At 34.2% G+C, this 23,445-nt stretch overlaps 1 protein-coding gene across 2 annotated transcripts in view; it reads right to left on the bottom strand.

The window, feature by feature from the left end:
- Positions 1-12,545: 12,545 nt before the first annotated feature.
- Positions 12,546-23,445, bottom strand: part of LOC148178295 (junctional adhesion molecule 2A-like) — a 57,617-nt gene continuing 46,717 nt past the window's right edge. Inside the window, exons 5-7 of one of the 2 annotated variants that reach the window (XM_088029530.1) lie at positions 14,802-14,935; positions 13,517-13,778; positions 12,546-13,220 (exon numbers count right to left, since the gene is read on the bottom strand). In XM_088029530.1, the coding sequence (XP_087885656.1) occupies positions 13,135-13,220; positions 13,517-13,778; positions 14,802-14,935 (482 nt within the window). In that variant the 3' untranslated portion in view covers positions 12,546-13,134. The remainder of the gene's footprint in view (positions 13,221-13,516; positions 13,779-14,801; positions 14,936-23,445) is intronic. The other variant, XM_088029531.1, reaches the window with a different exon arrangement.

Genomic DNA, 23,445 nt, shown 5'->3' with positions numbered 1-23,445 from the left:
AATCCCCTGGATCGTAAATAAAATAAGGAAATGAAATCAAGCCAGGCTTTGTAGAATTAGGTGCGACTGTGGAGAGCTTTAATATAATTTAAAAGAGCTTCTGTCTGCGCTAAAAACCGCGGCTTTTATTCAATAACTACTTCCTCCGTGCTGAGGCTTAAGCCGCTCACGCTACACCACCGCCAAAAGGGGAGCCACGATTTTTTAATTATTGTGAGCAAAAAATACTTTCTAAAAACATACATTAATCGATCGAATCAAAAAGCGGAAAATAAAGATGGGATGAGGTTTGTGTTAATTTTTTTGGTAAAATTTATATTATTTTATGAACGATTTGCTCGAACTGACGCAGACAATAAAAAGAATGTACCTACGTGTGTTATCGGAGCAAAATGCTTCGCTTCAAATTGAGAAAATTTGTCGAACGCAAGCGAAAATTACATGCATAGACGTAAATGTGTAAATTACATCGAGTTGATAACAGTACAATAAAATAACAGTCAGTGGCGACCTGCGCCGGCACCATTCAAACTTTTCCTCCGCAATTCCCTCTTTTATTTTTTCAATTCCGATTGTATTCCAGCTCCGACTCTTAACTTTATTCAAACACTGCATCGAACACGCTCTAGTTAACCAACCCTAGTTACATTTGCTTCATCCCCCACACCCACCACCTTATTCATTGAAATACTTGTAGTTTTACAACAACAGCGTACAATAACATTCCAATAATTGAAATTGAACATCTTTCGATTGGCAGCTTTGAAAAAGAATTAGTGGGATTTCTCTTGGAAGAATTGTAATAAAACATAAAACCATTTTTGAGTTATGTACTCGGAATTTATTGGAAAAAGTTAAATTGAATTGCACGGAGAAATATCTTTCACCTAATTTAATGTAAATGCATGAAGCTTCGGTACTTGTCACTTGAAAAATTGCTGCATCTGACCAGATTGGTCATTCATATTTAAATTGGTTTTTTACCGGCCGGCATTTGCGTATGTGCATAAATTTCGAGATCTGGGCAATTTTTTTAACTTTACAAAATCGAAGAGCTTCGCGGAATGCCGTTTAGCTGATAAAAATGAAATATTAAACGTTTAAAACATTTTTATCTATGACTTATTAATGAAATGCTCATTTGGTTTTGAGTCGTACAACAACGTTCATTATATAACTAGTTTTATAATATTAATATTCATTGTTGTTTTAATAGTGGATAGCTATCTTAAATTGGCACAATTAAAATTTACAATTCGAAAGATGGTTTACAAATAAACCATGGTCTTAATTACCTTATTACTTCAATTTCTAATTTTGCAATTTTTATTTTGAAGTAAAAAAGTAGACTAATTTAATAGGGGGCTTATAATACTTGTGCTCACACTTGTAATTATAATCTTGCCTCTATCCCACTAGTAACATAAATATCTATTATAGAATTGCTCAGTTTTCTGAAATTTTAAGAATTTTGTGTTTTTAGATGGATCTGCAGCTTCCAATCACGAACACCCAATTCCAACCTGTGCACAATTATTTGCGTAATCGATCTCAAACCCACATTCTCTGTCGATTTCCCAACCCCTCCGCCAAGAGGAATTCGATATATGTAGAGTTTTTTTTTCGAACTTGTTGACAGCGTTTGTTCCCCATCCACTGTCGCCCGCGGGATTTTCTGTCTCTTGTCTCCCTCACCTGTCAACCCTTGAAAAAAAATCCCGATTTATTTGGCCCTCGGTTAATTAGATAAGAGGCTTTCGTTGATCACACCCTCTCTGATTAAAAATCAGCGTGCGAATGAAGACATGAAAATTGCAAGTGAATTCCGGTTGAAAATGTGCATATAAAAAAGCTCATAATCAGGTATGTAAAGCTTTCATTTGGGCACGGTCGTGCCGAGATAGGGTGAGCTTTTTGATGTTCTCGCGCCTCCCGGTGATGTAATGCGTTTCAGCGGCTCGAATCTTTAATTTTAATTCCGTTGATAAATGAAGGACATTTTCATTTCCTTTAGTCGCATGGCTTGTCCGCTTATAGCCGAATTTACATTTTTCATCCTATATCGGGCCAATAAAACTTTCGCCGTGTCGCTTTGCTTTCTTTGAACCATTATTATTGGAGGAGGCGCTGGGGATTTCTGAACGCACCCACGATTCAATTAGCAAATAACCGATGAAAATGCGCGGTATCTTCCAGGTTTCATAATTCAACTTCAAGCACATAAAAAAAACAAATATTTGACCTTAATACGTAGTTTCTGATTAATTTTTACAAAGCCCACGGATTATCCTTTAAAAAAATATTTTTAAATTCAAATAAAATAAAAGTTTTGATTGGATAGCTACATTAATTTGTTTTTCAGCGAGACATTTTTAATTTAGATATTGTTTTGTTATTTATTTGTGTCGCTATATTTCTCGTGACAGATTTTGTGTACCGAGTGTTCGAAAAGCACAATGATGTGTAACTTGCAATCAATGCACAAATCGTTTGTTTCCTTGCGCTTTCACAGACAATTCCAATTTCGAGACGGTGCTTCGAAGTTGTCTGCATTACCGAACACATTAGTTGAATGTTATGTAGTGTTTATTCGGTGCGTAATGTGCACAACACCAAGTTGACACCCAAGTCTTAATGGAGTTAACGTTAAAATTATTATTGATAGTTCCGTGACATCGCATCAGCCCCTAATTTTCTCATCAAGAGCACACGGTGCACACAAATAGCTCCCAGCTTACACGTTATAATCGGTGACAAAATACACAATACAGTACAGCTCGACTAAATTCATGGGTAAACGAACATCTGCTCCAAATCAATTATTCAGCTCATTCATGTGAAATCATATCACGCACGGCAAGCATAATTGCGGAAAAATGCTAATAAAACCGACAGGAAACGGTCGACGCCATTTCGGTAATTAATCGAGGAGATTTGTGGCGGAGATTTGTGATAATTCGCGATTTTGGGCACCGATGACGTTGTAGTGACAAGACTAATTGCGGTGGAGATGGTGACGGGGTGAATTATTTAGGTGTCTCCCGGAGGCAGGTGTTAACATTTCACAAGAGTTTAGAGAATGGAAATGAGGAAGCGAGTATTGACGCTGCACGTGAAGGATAATTAGCGAACTATTGAGCAGATAACCGAAGTGTCGATGACATCAAAATCACGAGAGGTAGACTGACAGATATTGTATCTAAATGATTACAAATTTAATCTATACTGTATATTTATACTATACATTTAAATTGATAGTTCTGAAAAGCTGCACTGCGGTGCGGCAAAAGTCAGATTACTCTAGACGCTTAGAGGGAGTTAAATGGAAAGCAACCTTTATCACAACAAGGAACGTTAAATTTGTAAATCTTAAAACTCCCTATAAAATTATAAAAATCGGAGGTATTTTACTCTGAACTCCGGGGGTACATAAATAATAGAAACAAAGAGAATGTATTCCCAAAATCCATAAATTAAAAGTCAAAAAATTCTATAACGTCCTGTTGCATATTTTGCATTGATATGGGCTGCATTAATTCCATGCATTTTGAACGAACTGCGTATTTTCGTTATCAAACGTTCAAAATTTCACAGTAGATGTAAGTTCCGACATGACACTTTTTTCAAAGCCAACACCGAATAAAAAAATATATATAATAATGCATAAACAATGTTTATATTTTTGTAAATTTTGTTACAAAGTTTCCACTCTTCCACTTTCTACCGATTATAAGTAGATATAAATTTTTAATCCATTGCAATAAACCTAATGCGGAATTAATGGTTGACTTTACGTTTTAGATGGATTGAAAAATGTAATTAGTTGCAGTGAGCGAAGGCAATTCCTAGTAAAACGAGGTAATTGTAAAATACTGCACTCTTTTCTAAACCGTTTAAAAGTTCTTGTGGTTTCTGTAAACATCAATACAAGTTATACAAGTCTCGTTATTGGTTTTGTAAAAGATGAATCTGCTCGTTTTTATTTCAAGGATTAAAATCTTGAAAACGTAATAAAGCTGCCAAAAAAGTAACAATTTAAAATGTCTTTGTTCTGTAACGTCCTGTACATTCTTCGTAATTTGGGGTTTAATAAATTGGTTTTAAATGCGTTAATAAACCATTTCCGCATTGTTAAGAGTTTCGTTACCATAGAATAATTCATTTTTTATAATTTTATTATAATAATTAATATCTAATAGCATAATTCAAAACTTTTTGAGCACTCGTCTTGAAAACAGACTCGTGTTTTAATTCGAGTTTTGTGAAGCTCATCGTTTTTTAATCTACTATTTATTTCTTGCAGTTTGAGTTAAATTAGTTTCATTGTCATCACGTCATTTGCGTTGACGTTTGATTCCATCGATATCTATTTTTGGTGCCCAAAAGCTCACTATTGCAACAAGAAAATGACATTACATGTCTGTCTACTGCCAAAAACGTGGATATGCATTATAGAACATATCCGTAATGCAACAATTATGGTAATTTTCAGATATCCGTTCGACTGACAACTCGTGGTATTATGTGGACAGCCAAATTCAGAGCAGTTCAATATCTAATGTGCCGAAACTGTCTTGTGGACTGCAGTGTAAATAAAAGCTTATGTGGGAAAGCTTGTATTTAGGCGAAAGTAATGACATTATTAAGCAATCAAATATAAATTCTGAATAAGGTTCTCAACCATTCCATTTCGATGTTCCTTTTTTTAATTCCACTTTAGTAAGTGTTATATTCCTGATTGCATTTCATTAAGTTATTATTCCGTTCTTTATGGCCCGCTTTTATAGCCTCAATTAGCTAAACCGTTAAATTTTTAAGTATATACTTTCCAATCGTCCTTTTATTTCAAACCTGAAATCAGTGAATCTCATTGGCTCGGGTGCAGTGTCCTCAAAGCCTCAGCGCCACCCTTCATAAGAAAATCACTACCGAATCGCTCAAATAAACACGGAATCGCAATCAAGGAAAATCGGTTTATTCCGGCCTTTATCGAGCCAGCCTAATCCCTATCTATGCTAGCCCAAAACTGTTTACAGCGCTTTTTTTTAATACCACCAACAAAATTTCTAAATCAACTTTTTGACAGTAATTCGTCGCTACCAGTCGCCGACACAAGTGTAAATACAACAATAAAATCTATCAAGAGATTAATCTGATTTCTATGAGCTAGGTATGGTATGATAAATCGTTTTATTTCGTTTGATAAAATTTTTTTTTGGACTGAAACGTCTGCATTATGTGCCGATCAATCTCTATTACGTCAAATTGTCTGTTACTGCCAACGTATGGGGGTAAAGCTGGCTTGATCCGTGTTTTAACAGCCATAAAAAATAAATAGGAGGTTTAGCTCGGTGGTCAGTGCATTTCGCTTTGTTTTTATGGAACATATTTTTATGGGGACTAGATAAATGGAGATAAGACGAAATTGTACAGTCGCGTGCGGAGCTAATGTCCTACAGTCTAATCGCAGAAATTGATGGCCACGTCCGGTTCATAATTTCTGCGTTTTTATCGGCTGAGGGGCGGCAATTATCGAACTGCATGACATGGAATTATCTCCACAAAGATCTGTTGACGTGTGTTCTGAAGAGATCGCGGCGTGATCATACGCTTTTTCGTAGAACAACAAAATAAAAACGTTCGCTGAGTGAATTTTTAATTTTATTCTCATGACGCCCCAAATTAAATTTAAATTTCACGCTGATTATACCAGCTGCTCAAATACACAATAACCAAATTTTGTGACAACATAAAGTGGAATTTTCAATCACATCACATCCAAATTTACCCAATACTGGTATATTCACTTCGTTATGGCTTCGACAGTGTTGACTGTAATTCAATAATTATTTGATATTAAGTCAATCGGTTCAAATTACATGTAATACTAAATTACATATCAGCAACACCACTGTAATGCTCCAATTTCATTTGTGCTAATAATGTGCATTTTTGTTGCTCTCAATTAGGCCTTTAAGATGAGAAAACAACTTAGTGTTCATGCAGGGTTCATACAGTGTGCTCTAGAAAACAAAGACTTGATTTTATCTCCACGATTTGCCACTTATCTCAAATAGTGAATAATTTTACAGCGTCAAATTTTGAGGTGAAGTATTTTAATTAGAGATTACGCACGAAAGTAAAGTGTGGGAAGAATCAATTTCTGAGTTCAAGTTCACGAACTCGGAAGAAGGGTTCGATCCATTTCAAAAACATGCAACAAGATTTGAAGCAACTGTCAACACTGTCAAATTTTAATAGTTGACGTTTCTTACATTAGCAGAGCTCACGATCACCAAAAAGCGGCACTTTTTGACTTCACCGTGCACTACGATGTTACTTAACTGGACTGAGGTAAGAAAAATCTGTGTTTGCATCTCTAACAAATATAAAATTTGCTGAGGTACAAATAAAACGAAAGTATACACAACACACCATCACAAGTTGCAAAATTTGTTTTCTGAAATCGATTTTGTGTCAAGTTTTAACCTTCCCGATCAAGTGTCCATGTATCATATTATTCATAAATTTGTTGTTTCAGGGTTAATATTACAACAATAAGTGTTACGTCAGGGAAAGTGTATAGAAGTATTGATTCAACATAATAGAATGCATAATTTATTATGAATAACTGTCAGAATAATTTCAAAAGCACTCATAAACGATATAATCTAACTGATTTTGTCGCGGTAATTTCCTCTACCCTCCCCAAAATATTTTATTTTAGTATTAATTATTCAAAATTAAATAGTGGCAACAAATAAATTTACAAACCATGTAAAAAAATTTAATCAAACTTCCTATTCCACATTCACCGTAAAAATATGTTTTATTCAACGACATGTTTTATCGATCAGTCAAATAATGGAGTTTATAATTTTGTGAAGCTGAGAGCGCATCGTAAATTATGTGCGCTGCCCCTAATACCATTATAATTATTACGTCGTGATATACAATGTGGTCACTTTTAAAAGGGAACTTAAACAAGTTTTCCACCACAAAGTCTGTACATGATCTGATTATCATTTATTATACTGAGCGAGGGATGGAATGGAGTGGTTCGTGCAGGGAAGATGAAAACGGGGATTAGCGAAGGGGAAATGACACTACGACATTTGTTCGAAAATTTTCCTTATTATTTTGGAAGCGTTGATTACAAATAACCGGGGAAAAGTTAAGGGTGATGTTAATGTAGTTGGACTAAAAGATTAACATCGCTAATTAACATCGGAATTTTGGGGTTGTTGTTGTGAAAGCATCATCAAAGTTTAATCTAGCGAGCCTATTTTACCTATAGACCTAAAATTGTGTTGTTTTCTTTTGCAAAATAGTAGATCATTACATGCACCTAATTATTTTTGTTTGAACAAGCCGTTGCTCTCATCCCGCTGAAATCGTGGATATTATCTAGGGTTATCGCTGGTTGAAATACTAATCATCCTTGATAGACTCTATTTCCTGTAATACCGTTTTAATGCATATTTGCTTAAATATTTCAAGTATCTCCGTTTGTAATATTTATTCATCTGGTTGAATTCGTCATCAAACACTCGCAGGTATAAAAACGCAAGCGAAATTGGTTACGTGAGGAATACGAAACGAATAAAATTTGTCGAAAATGTAAAAGAAGCCGCCGTGGGTGGTCGGGGTGGCAGAAAACGCTGGCCAAGGAATTTCGAATAACGCTGAGTTAGATGCGTTTATTTGCTTTATTCTTATGGAAATGGGCTCCTTTTATTTCACTTATATTTGAATGTATGTCAATTCGGATCTTATTTGAATAAAGGTCGGGATACATCTGAGAATAAATTAGTCGAACCTTGAATACTTTTCAAGAAAAAAAAACGAAACAAAGTCGAAGAAGTTACATTGTCACGCATTTAAGATTAGAAGCGTGAATTATGAGTAGTTTTTAATCTGAATAAATTCCCTGGAGTTGAAGCCGGTAAAAACAGCGCACCATATTTCTGAATGGTGTATTTTGTCGCGTGTTTGTCTAGTTAAGAATACAGTCGTAAATAGGAAACTTCATAAATTGTCGTCTCGGTTTCCGAACCGCTCCAAGCTTTTTACGTCGTCCTTTTGTGCTCGTTTAGTGCTCAATTGTGTCACAAAAATTTCGTTTTGTGGCTTTCAATTTAAATACTGGGCCTCTTTTCGCCGGTTTTATGCTCGTCTTTCGCCGCTTCCTAATGATCTTTTTTATATATTTCGACGAGATAAAGCTGGAGCAAATCGCAGAACATCAACACGAAATTATTAATAAAAGATTTGAGCCGTGCTACGGAAATAAGGCCTTTAAAATTTGCGGATAATTACAATGTTTCAGATTTTATCTTTGGAAATCTAAACTTGAAAAACGTCGTCATTAACCTGACTGTGTATTTATGAAGCGTTATCTCTTGTTGTTTGACCACATTTCACAGGTAACATGTTATGTGAAAATTACAACTCAAGTCTGTATCCTTTGACAATGTTATCTTGAAGCGTAATAAATATCAGTCGAGTGAACAGGAACATTCCGGTTTTATATACATTCGGTTTTTGTTGTTTTCGTGTTAATTTGATTGCAAAGCTGTGCTTTCAAACGTCGGGAAAAGTGCTTTATGTTGAGCTTTGCGATGGAAACGTATTGCAGGAATTCGAGATATCAACCAGTAACATAGTCTCTGACTTGATGTGGATGGTTTATTCGTTCGTTCGTCGCTCGAATTTCACCCCATTCACCGCATCAGAGCTTGACAAATTTCGAAATTAAATTAATTTTTAACCGGCAAAGGTATCGACATGTTGGGATTCGAAACTATTTGCTGAAAGAGAATTAAGATTAAACTAAATTACAAAGTGAACTAGTTTCAACTTTATAAAGGCATAGTCACACATATTTCCCTAATTTTCTAAATTACAGGAAAATTAATTTTTAAACAGTTGTTTTCAGTTATTTGAAACTCCCGAATCTGCATTTTCCATTTTGTTTTTATTTGTGGAAAAGTAGCGCTTTTAAATTCGTACTGTTGCACATGTGTACTGAACCGTATTGGTCAGAAGCGCCCTTTTTAATTTATTACTGTCCCTAAATACGTGCTTGAAATTTTTACGCGATGTACGCTTTGAACTAATTTTTATTTACACTTTCTCGGGCAAAAACTATTTAAGCAACTTCGCAGTTGGAATATTAATTAAAGCAATCTGTTTTCGATTAATGTTTTTATAAATAGTCGGAGAACTAAAGCGAGGGCATAATTAAAAATTTCATTAAGTCGGCAGATCTAATTAAATTATTTGCACTAGTTATGACAAAATTAATAATTACAGCGTAGCAAACGTTATCCAATATTCTACAGTAGTTAATTTATTTAATTCGAATTTAACACAAATAGCAACATGAATGAATGAGCAAGGCTAAAGTTAGTCGTTTTTCATGAAATCCCCGATTGATCTTTCTCCTAGTTAAATATTTTATCGGTTTAAATATATTCGTAGAGCGAGCCTGAGGCAAGCCTTGCGAAAATTTGGTTAATATTTAAAAACAGGGAAACCCTCATTCTGGCAGATTCTCAATAGAACTTGCTCCGGTTAATTTACCTTTGTGTAGAAGCCGCAAAAAGGGCGTAGATGGCGCATTCGAAAACTCCTGCACAGGTGGTTTGTTTCGAACAACAAGAACTTCCAACATCAACAGAGTTTTAGCCTCAAGTATGTTGTGCTTTTGCCGTACTTGCGAATTGATTCATTTATTATGGTAATAATAACCTGCAGACTTGGCTTGTCGCAAACTTGGATATATGTAAGCAGGGATGCCACACACACAGATTACAAACTACTTGCCAGCATTAATATTGCATTGTGCATGTGCGAAATGCAAAGTTGCACCACTTTGTGGATTAACTTAATTGGAGATGAAAGATGTACCAGACATAGACACTTTTCTCGACAAGTTGTAGGATTTGTGGCTTATGACAATGGAGGAAACGTGCTGTTTGCGGTTTGTATGATGCACAAACAAGACGAGTTACTGGATTAGGGTTGTTGAGCAATACAAGTTTCGGCGGGAGAATCTTTTAGAAGATTTGCTAATTAAATTAATTTAGTTCTAGTGGCTGCGACTGCACTTTATAGAAAAGGTAGTCTTGCTTATGAACTAACATACTTTCAAAATACATTATAATTTCTCGTTCAAAAGCCTCTCGTAATAAATCTCTTTCAATTAATTCTAGCGTTCCGGGAACTTGAACCAAATAAACCCAAGTAAAACTAAAAGAGATTCTAAGTATTATTTACTTGCTGCAGCTGAAGTTATCGAAGTCTAGAGTATTAAAAAATTGATCTTCATTTAATGGAATAGAAAATGCTCTCTCGCATCTACAAAGTATTAGCTTGTCTCTATTAGATCGTTCAGAAATTTTCTTGGAATTTTCTCCATGCATGCAGTATATTAAAGACTTAAAAATTTTGATATTACATTGTTTACATTTTTGTGTTATATTTTCTGATTAAAGAGTCGGTCTAAAATATCAATATATAAAAGCAACAAACCAATCCAAGTTTGGTTCAAATCAACGAGATTGATTCTATAAACTTAAATGTAACTATACTCATACTAATACATTGTATCTGAACTCAAATCAAATGCAACGAAGCAACCGGAAAAGTTGTGTCTCCGGATGTTTCAAGTTACTAATCAAACTTCGGATAAACAAGGAAGAGATGAAAATCTATTTATCCTTGCATTCAAATGTATGACAGTATGATGGATATTAAAGTTTAACTAAATTTCAATGGTAGAAATAAGTCTGCTCTGTTTATTTTAAACTAAATGACAGATATTCATTACAGCAGTGAAAATTGCTTTTAGGACAGCTTGAAATTAAAGCTTAAAAATGCTTAGAGGAGATTTATTTCTGTATGCGCTATTGATTGTATTAATTTTAATTCAGGCCAATCTATTTCCAGAACATGCGAATTTAGTTGCTGTCCTAAAATAACGCTTTTACTCAAAACTTACCTTGGAAGCTTTTTCTCAGATTCGGTTGATAATAAATGGCCCTATCTTCTTTGAAATCACCTAACGAATGCATTCAAATGACTCCGAACTCCACTGTCTAAAAACAAATTAAATGCAGTTTGCCTTCTCGAATGGCTTCAATTTGTTTTGTTTGTCGTATATAATATAACAATTTAAAGCGACTCCTCATTGTTCCGTCTTTTCACTTGAGGTTTCTTCATTTCTTAGTTTTGTTTTGGAATTAAGAACCAGACAATACAGTGGAAATCTGACATTCTAAATTTCCATACAATAAGGAGTTTGGAGATGACAGCACTCGTATTTTTGCATGAAAGACTGCTTAAATTTGATGCAAACAGTTTCGCATACGCGATTAAATTCTCAGCTACCGAAATTTATTTATGCGCGTGTTTTTCAAAAATCACACCTTGAGGCGCCAAAATACAGACTTCGTAACGCTGTCAACATTTCAATACGCCTACTTAAGTAGAATTTACAAGTTTATGAATATTATTAGTGGAGTCATTCTCTGAGTTTGCACGGGATTCCGTTCTTCGGCATGTTTACCGTGATAATAGTAATTTAAATCCACTTCGTTGCTAGTTTATGGGTAAAACTGCTTCCTGTTTAAAATTCAATCCACTTGCCGCTTATCTCGAAAGCAAATAATATCAGACATTTAATAATGGGCGGGTTTGGTAAGGAGACGTATGTTTGGGGAGTGCGGCGGCGAGCTATTTACGACGATAAATTGCATGGTAGACTTGTAAGTAGCGGCGAGTTTGTAGCTCTGAAAGAGAGGGAACTTCTTTTCAAGAAAATTTTGTTACAACATGAGATCTAGAGATATTTTCTCCACTCCGAGAGAAAATCCAGGAATTTGCGGCTTGCAGGATTTAAATTTTTAGATTGAATACAAACATTAAAACCAGAGTTAGTAAACAGAATTTTTGAGTGAGAGGATGGCGTGCAAAAATCATCGCCTGCTGGAATTTTAGATTGAAAAGTAATTAAACTACTATCATGGATAAAAATGAAGTGGCACATCCATCATTTTGATCGCTGAATTGTACTTTCAAGTGGACACTTAATTAAAATACATGAACTTTCATTTTATGCTAAACCAAACTTTGTGGGAGAAAAGCTCTTTAATCTTATATATAATTTAGTAGTAGTGAGTATATTCTTACAAAATTTAATGCGTCTATATTAGTGGGTATATCGATAAATCATGAATTTTTTATCTTCTTTTCAGTCATTTAGAAGCGGCGCGTCTACGTGTCCGTTTAAATAAATTAAGAAGTAAATGAATGAAATTGTCTCGTAACACAATATAAAGAAGGAACTTACCTTTTCGGTCCTTTATTAATAATTTGTTGGGTGTATCCGACTGTTTTTAGAAGGATAATAAAACTTTCAACAATTAATTAAAAATTAATAAAGCCCCTTTAGTCTAAACTATAAAACCCCTTTTACAGCAAATGAGGTGTCGTTAAACATTAAAAATGAATAAAGTGGAGGTGAAAGAAAAATCGGATAACATTCAAGTCACACTTTATTTTTATTGTAATATTCTGTAATCGTTAGTAAACGATAAAAATATGTTTCTTTATACAATGGATGATGGAAAATAAATATAATTTTTGCTTAATTATTAAAAAATGATTGATTGTATGTATATAGCCTATGTCAGATATTTACATCGTGCAAAAGCATAGAGTCAATAAACGTCAACATTAAGGGATGAAAAGAAATGTCATAAATTCATCCCTCACATACATAATTCAGACCGCAATGAAAGTTTTAACAGCGGAAAGCGTCAATACACTAGTGTACATAAAAAAAATTATCACATTACAAAAACGTACAGTCATGGACACAATTAAGGTCTGACGCACGCCTATGCCCTATGGTACACTCGGATCAGAATAAATGCTACTTTTGATTCTGAGGAGGCGGATGAAGACTGGGGTCATTTCAGATTTTATTATATCCAATGACGAGTTTATTACACCACCCTTGTTTTATCACTGCTTTACGGGGCTGTTAATCACCGCACGTTATTATTAGGGGATTCCCTTTTATGACATCTTGAGGGTGTAACACTCACTTTTTAGAAATTTATCACATTACGTCAGGGCAAAAATTGTGATGAAGAGGACAGTCACCAAACGGGGAAGAGACCACTTAGATGATCGAGTCGTTGAACTTTTCACTGCAACAAAAACAACTTGTTACAACTGGAACAATTTCAACTCTACAGGAATTAACGATTCATGAACACAACTTCGAAATATTACTAATACAACCCGACAAAACCTGCACAGCGTTGTAAATAAAATATTTCCTGAAATTTTGTTCACAGCTGTTGATAATTAAAAAGTTAGTTCAGTTTATTGAAAAATAGATTACTAAAAATAGCTTCAAATTTCGTCGCAGTCTGATAACTTCATTCTCTGATTACTCGGGTTATATTAATTTTTTGTGAGGATATTTTAGCGTGATACACACCATGCCACGGGGATTGGATGAAGGTGGTCCACTCACCGAGAAGAAGAGCCTCTCGCATGTCCTTGATGGGTAAATTCTGCACCACACTCTCTCTATCTGTACGCCAAAGTGACGGTGACACAGACGCCATACACTTCACTTTCATGGAACCACCCTGGAAGTGGCGGCTGCTGAGGGTGAACCGCAGACCGAGGGTCGTTGTTATCAAACCCTGGCGGTGGTGGATGGGAGAATAACGAATCAGAGCGCCCTGACTCGTCACCTAAGAAAACAAAACGTTTCAAAAATTGTGGCGCATCCACCAAAGTGACGTTAGAAAAAACCATTCTTTTCTTCATTTGCATGTTAATTATTTTAACACGAGTAATTTAGATAAGTGTGATTCTATATTTGTTCATGTAAATTCAAACCGCGCTGTACTTTACCCACATGTTAAACTAACACATAACTTGTAAGATATATCAGAACTCCTTTCACTGAACCATTCGTCTTGTGCGTGCTTATTCTAATTCTTCACGCAGAATCGCTATCGGAACTGTACTATTTTTAATTTTAACACTTTTATTGTTACGTGGGTGTAAAACTCGTTTTATTTTAATTATAAAAGATTTACGTGTATATTTAATAATGTACGCAGTTCTAGAGCTACAATTCAAGTCGCTACATAAGAAATGTTAACCTTGCAGCAACATGAAACTTCAGGTTAGGGCATTTATTTTTCAGGAGAATTTACGCGGACATTTCTCGCAAGCTTGCAGATGCTTGACCAGCAGGAAAGTTATCGATTGCTCTCAAACACAAAGACTGAAATTCGAGCACAAGTGGCGCTAAAACATGATTTCCATCAAATTCCCATCTCATCGCACCTTTAACTATGCTAAACACGATTATGGTAAACTTGGGCGCGATATCGGGAAAACCATGTCTTTCAACAAGTAAAATGAGATGCATGAAGAAGTTCCGACCACAGACTGCAATTAGACGTTTTTTTATCTCAGCTCAAATTCCAATCTAGATGCTAAACCCAAAGTTATTTCTATCTAATTGGCGTAAGTTCAACCGCATTTTCCGATCAATTTCGCCCACCTAAACAGGTATAAAAAGCATGCCAATTTCCCGATTTGGGATTTTGAGAAGCTCACAAATTACGAAACCGTTTCCCCGGTAATTCGACGACGAGAAGGCGGGATAAAGACTGGTATCTCTTGGCAACAATGTTGCTTCTTGATATATTGATGTTTATTTAGTTATCCCCATTCACGTTTCAAGTGCTTTTATATTGTACCTGTTGTTCGTTGATGTACCAGTGAAGTATGGAAGCCGGATGGCTCTTTCCTGAAGTACAGTTGAGAGTGATCTCGTCGCCGATCTGGTATTGCATCTCGACCCCAGTAATGATCGGGTCCTCTTGAGGAAACGCTGAAACAAAAAAGAAATAACAGTCACGGTTCAATAAGCGGATCCGCCATTTTTAATAATGTTAGCTGATGGAAGTACAGAGACGAGTTATTATGTGATGCGATTTTCTTTCCTTCTTTTTAATAAGTTGGTTGCTATCTAATCAATTTTAAATTTGTCTCGAGCATTCATTGTTACCAGTATCATCTTAGAAGTCTCCGAAGACGTTCAATGGGTTTATTTGTTTGTGGCACTACAAAGATCAATTTCCAATATGATCAGTAAAAGATCTTACTTCAATTTTAATGATAAATAACAAAAATGCGACCATTTAAAAACATTTAGGCGAATTTAAAAAAAAAGGAAAGTGTAAAAATGGTGAATGCGCCGGGACAACTAAAAATTATTCTCGACATTGAATAATTTCTTCTAAAACAGATGGTAGAACTTAAGTAATAAATCAACAAGTGAAGCAATAATTACATTTTCAGAAAAGAACAACATTTAAATACACTTTCTGTACTCCTTGCCGCTTCATAAATCGTTTTAAACTGTACTTTCGGACGTTTTGTAACTTACACTCCTTTTAGAAGTAACGTTTTGTTCTTTTTGCTTATTTTTTTTTAATATTATACTAATTTAATAATGTTATTTGTCGTCGTTACGTTTAACACTGTGGTTCATTAACTACGAGTAGAAGAAATGTACACTTCCGTGGGGATATTTGCCACAAATTTTCAGAACGCACGCAAAGAAATCATCCTACGTTTATGACAATATAAATCTTGCAGCCTGGAGAAAATACAACATTGTTAGTCAAATAGGAGACATACAAGCACCAGTAACAAAGACAGGATTAGCACTTTGAGTGACAAGATACAACCGAAAGGTTTCACAGCATGCATGTTTTTAGAATGAATTAAATGGCTCAAAATTTGGTTTCCCTGGTAATTTCGATTTTTCTTAGGCGGTCCTTTTATCTTTTCATAAAACACGGTCGATTTTCAGCCCCGTGGAGCGTTCACTTTTTCAAGCCTTTTTTAAGAGTTTGTTTTAATAGGTACTTGAAGTACTTAAACTCTTGTAGTTTTCCTAAAACTATGTGCATGTTTACAAGAAGCGAGCTTTCCGTAATACTGCTTAATCTTCTGCCCTGTTAAATCCTGGCGTACTTATTTCTTAGTCTCTATCATGATATTTCAATCGTCCAGACACCCCACAATTTAGATTTATTAGCCACTACCGCAATCAAGATCTGAAGAGACACATGCGAGCCGCCCATCAATTTTAAGCCATCGTTAACCACACCGTTATGATTTTTTTCTACTGCTTCATTTCCATGACATGGGTTGGTGCACAAGCGTTCGATCAGTCCAGTGGCGTCCACACGCGAAACGTCATGTTGTACCTACGCAGATCTGTTTGCTTATACATGCGCATGTAAACCAACCGATATTTCCTCGATTTGTCCACTTTTTACGGCAAATGAAACTAGCTCAGGCAATAAGGCAATAAAAATAAATCCTTTTCTTTGTGTATGGTGCTGCGGATATAACATTCAAATAGGGCTCTAATTTCGACCGAGTAAAAACCATTTGCATTTTAAGCAAACCTATGAAAAGACAGATAAAATCACCCTACAACGAAAAATTCCGTGTTACTATCGGAGACGTGTGTCGCTGGAAATCAGTCTTTATGACCTCGGTAAAGGGTGCATTAGCAGATGAGTGCATTTTTACCAGTGGGCATTATAAAAGTAATGGATTCACGGAAATTGTTATCGGAGTACTAACACAAACTAATGAGAAAGGTTTATTGTTAATCCAACGTGAGATAAAAAAATTATGGCGTGGAAACGGACGCAATGGAGAAGAAGAATGCTGATTTAATATTAAAATTATTTAAATTCCGCCGATTCTGGTTTATGGAGGTATGCCGAGTCGTCCGCTTTTTGTTTTATTGTTTGTTAAAAAATTATTCGGGCGTACCGAGCTGAAATTTTCTTTAAATATTTAAAGTTTAAAGAATGGGGAATGAGAACGGCTGGAAATGAATGCATAAGAGTATTTTATTTGATATTCTTCTACGATATTACATGTAGATGAAAACTTGAATAACATTATATGCAGACGAGATCACAGCATAAGTTTTAGAAAACTTGATCCTTTTTCTAATAGGAAATTGTAAAACTTTGAGATGACGTTCATTAAAAATAACAAACAACCGAAAACCATTGATGGGATGGAAATCGGAACGTGGCAGCAAAATCAGGAACAAATTTGATATGTTAGTTTAAAAATTAAATTCACGAACGAACAGAAGTTTTACTAGCTACTTGGACTACTTAGTAATTTAAACTTCTTGAAAACTGAAAATTTTAGTTAGGGTTCTTTATTAAGAAATTTTCTGTTTTGTGGTTTATAAGTTTTCAGGTAATTAACAGACTTTAAAATTTAAGAAGCCGCCAGTGTTCTTGTCAGGCGTTAATTTTTCGTACTTTTACTTTTATTTTCGCATTCTTGAATCCGTTTATTAAATCATTCTTATTTAGTTTCCCTAGCAAGCTCGTATTTTGTTTTCCATTTAACAAACAAAGTACAGTAACTAAGTTTGAATTGTTTACTCGAAAAACAGTATGATTTGCTCACTGTCTCTCTAATAATATTTGTATATGCTGAAATCAATACGTTTTGTTTGCTTTGGTTTCCTGGAACCACGGTATCATTTTTTGTAGGTATGCACGACCAATTTCAGTCACTTAACAAAAGTGGAACGAAATAGAAGACAAACAGACAAACAGCAATTATATTTCTTTACATCCTCCACTCTTATGTCACCCAGAAGCGATTCGCTCTTAGCATGTCTCTCCTTAATTAAGATGCCCATTCCTCTGAGCCACTTTTCCATTATTCAGTAGTACTCCCTGAATAAATATTGAATAGGAGTAAAGAGCGAGCAAGTCTAGGTGTATCTAAGCTTCCGTAATTACTTTATTCAACTCTAACAATAGCAATAGAGACTGCGACTTACAAAGTATCGATAATAAATTTACCGGAGGTAATTTAGTTTACACTAGATGCGACAAACAAATAATTTTATTCTGAGTTAAAGACAATTAGCCAAACTACGTTCCGTACAACGTACCGTAGTTTTTTCACGTTGATGCCTTAAGTTTTTTTTTGTACAAATTGAATTCGTTGTGCACGTATACACATTAAAATAAGAAAAAGATTTCGCAAAAATGTGCAAAGTATATCAATTAGACAATTAGTGAAACTACGTCCTACACAAAGTATTATTAATTTAACGTTGATTTTTTATTAATTAATTATACACGGTACAAGCGCCGAAAAGACGAGAAACAAACGGTAATGCGGCTCGACGGCCGGCGTAGCCAAAAAGCTGCATGTGAACGAGCTTTCGCAATGAGCTTTTCGCGAAAGTTTGGTGCATGATTAAATTAGTGATGTTATCAAATGGTTATTAGTAATAACTCTGTCACTTAGTGCAAAATGTAAAAACTATAGAATATAATATTTTTATATCGATAATAATTAAGCTTGACATGTTCAGAAACTTTCTTTTTGCAATTCACTCTCAAACTGCACGACAGAATATGTGGTTAACGGATCTTTGGCGAGTTCTGATACACTCTGTAAGTATCATAAAACATCAACGTTGAAAAGCTTACGGTTCGTTGTACAGAACGTAGTTTCGCTAATTGTCTATTGAATTTTTTGTCAGGTGAAGCGTGAATTACTTTACGACAGAGTTTAAAACGTGCTTTTATTTTCATGTTATAATCGGACGATGGGGAGCTTTATATAAAGTATTGATTTAGGATTGTATTGTAAAAAGCCGAAAGGGATTAGAAACGAAATTGTCATTGGCCGATTTTAAATCTGTCATAGAACCGAATATATATAAAATGATCATTGTGTTGAAAGATAAAAGCCCTTTTTGTAGTCTTAAATATTCTCTTTCATGTCAAATGTGTAAAGTACAAGGCAATCTTAAGCGATTTGGTCGAGTGTGTGCAAGACGTGAAAATCACAAAAACATTTTTATTAATTTTATTTGATAAGAACATTTTCAAATATGCAATATTAAATACAAACTTTATTAAAAAAGTGCTTTTAAAAATTTTAAAGCTAAAGGTCTGATAGAAGTGTGTATTTGTTGTTTTTATAGCGATATTTTATGTTCAACTCTGACTTTTAAAACAAGAGCTTCATTAATAATGTAAACTACAAGATATAAGATTACGTGGTGATTTTTTGTCAGATTTAAAAACACATTTCCCAAAATTTTAAGGTATGCAATGCATTAATTGATTTTTTATTATACTCATTTTGGTAGTATCAACTTGTCAAAAAAATTTAGTGCAAGTTGTAATAAAATTTTGCATTATAGACAGTCCACCCGTATCTAAAATTAAACTTATCTCACAGTTGAGTAATCTGCTATTTTCTACTTTCCACTTTTTTTTTTAATTAAAATGTTTAAAATATGGTGAATTTATAACTAAACTAATAGTTATTTATGTCCCAAGTCAGTAAAATGATTCTTTATTGAACGAGTGAGTGTAGCGAGCGAGGTAAGTAACAAACGAGTTCAATGAAGACATTTTATTGGCGTGGTTGAAGTGACAGCGATTGAAACAATTTCTGTTAATGTCATACAGTAATGGCAATGCTAATAAATATATTAGCGACAGGTAAAATGCTTGATTTTACAGTGAAATAAAGTGATTGTTTACCTCCGAAAATCACTATGGTAAATGCATGACTCTATTGACGGTCAGCGATAAAATAGTATTATTAGCTAATTAATACAATGCACCGCAAAATTCACACAAAATTTGAAAATTTATTTTCTTTTAACAATTTTTTTATTGAACTAGTCCCTAATCCGTGTCTACTAATGCGATTTTGAAAATTTAAATTATTTTTTTTTAAATTCCAAAAATTAAACCGGATATTGTTGTGATTTTAACCAGTTGGCTTCGACTGTTTTACCTCTTCTAATACAGAATAATAGTTAATATTCTTCGTGGCATACAGCCAATTAAATTAAAGACTTTTTATCGATTTTTTGTCACATTTGCGGCAAATCAATTAATGCAATTGTTAGTTCTGCAAGGATTGCGGAATGCTACTGCATCACTTTAATTTGCATTTTCGTATTGTCGTATAAACGCTATGCCAAAAAAAGTCCTGTTAAGTTGGGGTGAATTGTCACTAATTTTTTCAAAGCCATTTTAAAATGACTTATAGATATTTATTATATAAAAGTGTGAGGACGCAAATTATTCACGACAAAAACCAGTTAATAAGATTTTTGGAGTGAATAATTTGTCCTTACACTCGAATATAATACTAGAGTTTATCCAAAACCTCTGTTGGTTGCAATTAAGGCATTAAAAGAATTGTCAGAAGTGACAGCAGTGACAAATTTTTAGCGTTTAGAAAGCCATCTTGCATTGTTGTCATGGAAATGTGGCATAATTTTCTTTTAAGTGTTTAGAGAGTAAAAGAGTACTTTATTTGTCTAAAATGAGTGAATACAGTACTACTTTATTAGTGCATTTTGGATAAATTGATTTTACGTTAATTTTGCGGAACAGTGCATAATAAGGCTCCAGCTTATAATTAGTATTAACTACAATAATATGCATTAACTCTATATGACTCGAATGTCCCCTGTGTCAGGTGATCACCACTTATGTCTTCTGGTGCTTGTGGCAGCGTATCTAATAGTGATGGTGTTAAATTAGCAGCTAGAAATACAACACAACTGTAGTCCATTGATGTTTCTGGTACAGAATCCGTCTTGTACGATGTATATGTATAATAGAAGATTCAATATCTCAGTTTCTGTTAGATACACGTCTCCAAACCTGCAGATAACTCTTTATATGCGTTAAAGCATTTCATAGGTGTCAAATTAGCAAAAAAAAATTAAACTGTTGAGCAATACTTTTTGTGCATTGTTATTGAAGAGAAATTATAACTTTTTTAAACTCGGGTAAATAAAAACCAATGCAGTTTGAAGTTTTTTTGGATGCAGATACTCCGTGTAAAAGCCGAATAATCAAATTAAAAATTTCAATGTTTTGTCTCCAAAAAGTGGGCAAGCTGACCACTAAAACTTTTAGTGTTTGGAATGATTTTAGTAATTTAGCATGCACATAAATGATTTGATGAAAAATTGTGCTGTGCTTTTACGTGCCAGTTTACGTGCACAATATAAAGAAAATAAGCTGTGTAAATATGTTAATGAGTACGTATAAAGAACATACAAGTGGTTTCCGTTACTCAAGTTGCAAAAAAATAAAACTACGCTAAAACCCAATGCTGAATGTATTAACAGACGCTCTTATTGCACAAATTTGTATTAAAATTTTCCTGTTTTATATTTACATCAGAAAGTTATTTTATTTTGATTTGAATTTACAACTATCTTTCAGGTGACAAATTCTAGCGAATAATTACGTAGTATTAATTTAATAACAAGGGAGTCGTTTTACATCTCTACTAAAAGATCCTTCTATATTATACATTTTTATAGATCGACATGTGTGACTGCATGTAAAAGTTCCCATCATTTTAATATTATTGATCGAAAAATTGTTTTAAATCATATCCCAATAGAATTAAATTTCTACAAAATAATCAAACTTTTATTACAATGAGTGATAATTGTTTTATCAAACATATCCGAGTTTTATAAAGCAAGTACGATACCAAACGAATATGTTCCATCTAAATTTATTAATCTAGAAAGACATTAATTATTAAAATCCAGCTCATAAAACGTGAAACTGATGAGTTCGACCATGTAGTTACGAACATTAGCTACTTTCAAGTTTCCACTTCCACGAAGTTTATTCAAGTTTGATGGTAGTTCACATTTAAGGTAATCAAGGCTTCGTGACTTAATATTGATATTCATATTAAAAACGTCTTTATTTTTAAAAAACTGTCAGCTCCATTAAAGATTACTCAAAAGGTAAAAAAAACAAACACAACAAAAGTTAATAAAATGTCTGAATGTACGTTCAGGTCTTGTTTAAAATTTTACCGTAGCGGATAAACTCTTTAAATGAAATTACACGTTTCAACGAACTTTGTTGTTAATCGTTAAAAATGAGTTTTTCTTCTGGATAATCAAATTAAATGTCAAATCAAATGACGCTTTTCCATTATTTTAAGTTTTAATACTATTTTATGAAACCTTTAAAATCCCATCACAACGCTCATAAATTACATAATCTGTGCTGAAATCCTGCTCAGATACAAAACTATAACCGTATTCCAGATAGTTATCATTATGTCTTTAATAAAATATGGGAACATAAACGTTATTTATAGCCAACATAAAGCTGCTCAATTTCAAAAAATTTTATGTGTCACTTTAAAATCCTGCTAGTGCATTAACGATATTTTTAAGTCATGTCTTAATCAGCATGTTTACATGTTGTGTCATTACTATGAGTTAACGTTGCAATGTATTTCCTGGAATATATAGGTGTATGTACATACTCAAAGTTTAATAGAAACTAATTTGGATTTGACCCCAAACCATTTTCTGTCTGCAGAACTGATTAGATAGACCGTGGTTAAACCAAAACTAGTTCGTACTATAATACCTCCTTTGTGCATGCATTTTCATGTAGGTGAATTGCTGAGTTTCGCTTTCTCGGTTCATTGAGTTGAAAAGTTTTGGAATAACTGCGAAGAACACGTCTCATTGATTTCTAGTTTTATTAAGCTTAAAAGCTTATTTTTTACTGCCGGAATTACTAATAGCAGGAAAATGCGTGGTTTTCTTTGTAATTGTTCTATTCCGCCGCCATGAAATTTCATTGATCATAAATAAAACAGTCAACAAGAACACCGCATGTTGTTTATACATATTTATACCCATTTTATTCTCTTTTAACGATTGGTGTAAAGTGCTAGTTTTGCATGCACCTTTTTTCCACTAATACAGTACAAAGCGGTTGACTTAAATACAACTTTCCACGCGATAATCGCAATAAAATTAATTCTATTCTTTGCCGAAACAGCGAAAAACAACACTAGCAACCCTCTGTTTCAGCAAAGCCAATTAAATAACCATCACAGCAGCCGATAATTTCTCTGGAATATCCAAACGTTCTGGAGAAGGTAAGTCTGAACGTGCACACATTGATAATGTAATAAATAGTATTCCAGTGGGGAGTTGAACAGGAATACTGGATACAAGAGACACATTATTCGATTCGAAATGGCTGATATGCGATTCAGCTGAATTACCCAAGAACGGCTTCCAGCGAGTTTTTAGCTATAATTCACGCCAGAACGAATGTGTTTTATTTTTCTTTCTATATTCTAAATGACGTTCGATATTTATATTTCAGACGTGCTACCCTGTTAGGGTGGAAATTTTTTTCTTTTTTGGAGGGAAAGTGATTTAGGACCGAAGGTCGTGGTCTTAATCGAATTATCGACACGGAATTTCGTGGATTTCCAACGAAAAATGACCCA

This window comes from Gnatocerus cornutus, chromosome 2 (genome assembly GCF_029298725.1).
Source record: "Gnatocerus cornutus isolate USDA-ARS CGAHR chromosome 2, icGnaCorn1.1, whole genome shotgun sequence".
In the NCBI taxonomy this organism is placed as follows: Eukaryota; Metazoa; Arthropoda; class Insecta; order Coleoptera; family Tenebrionidae; genus Gnatocerus; species Gnatocerus cornutus.
This window is presented reverse-complemented; position numbering and strand designations above follow the sequence as displayed.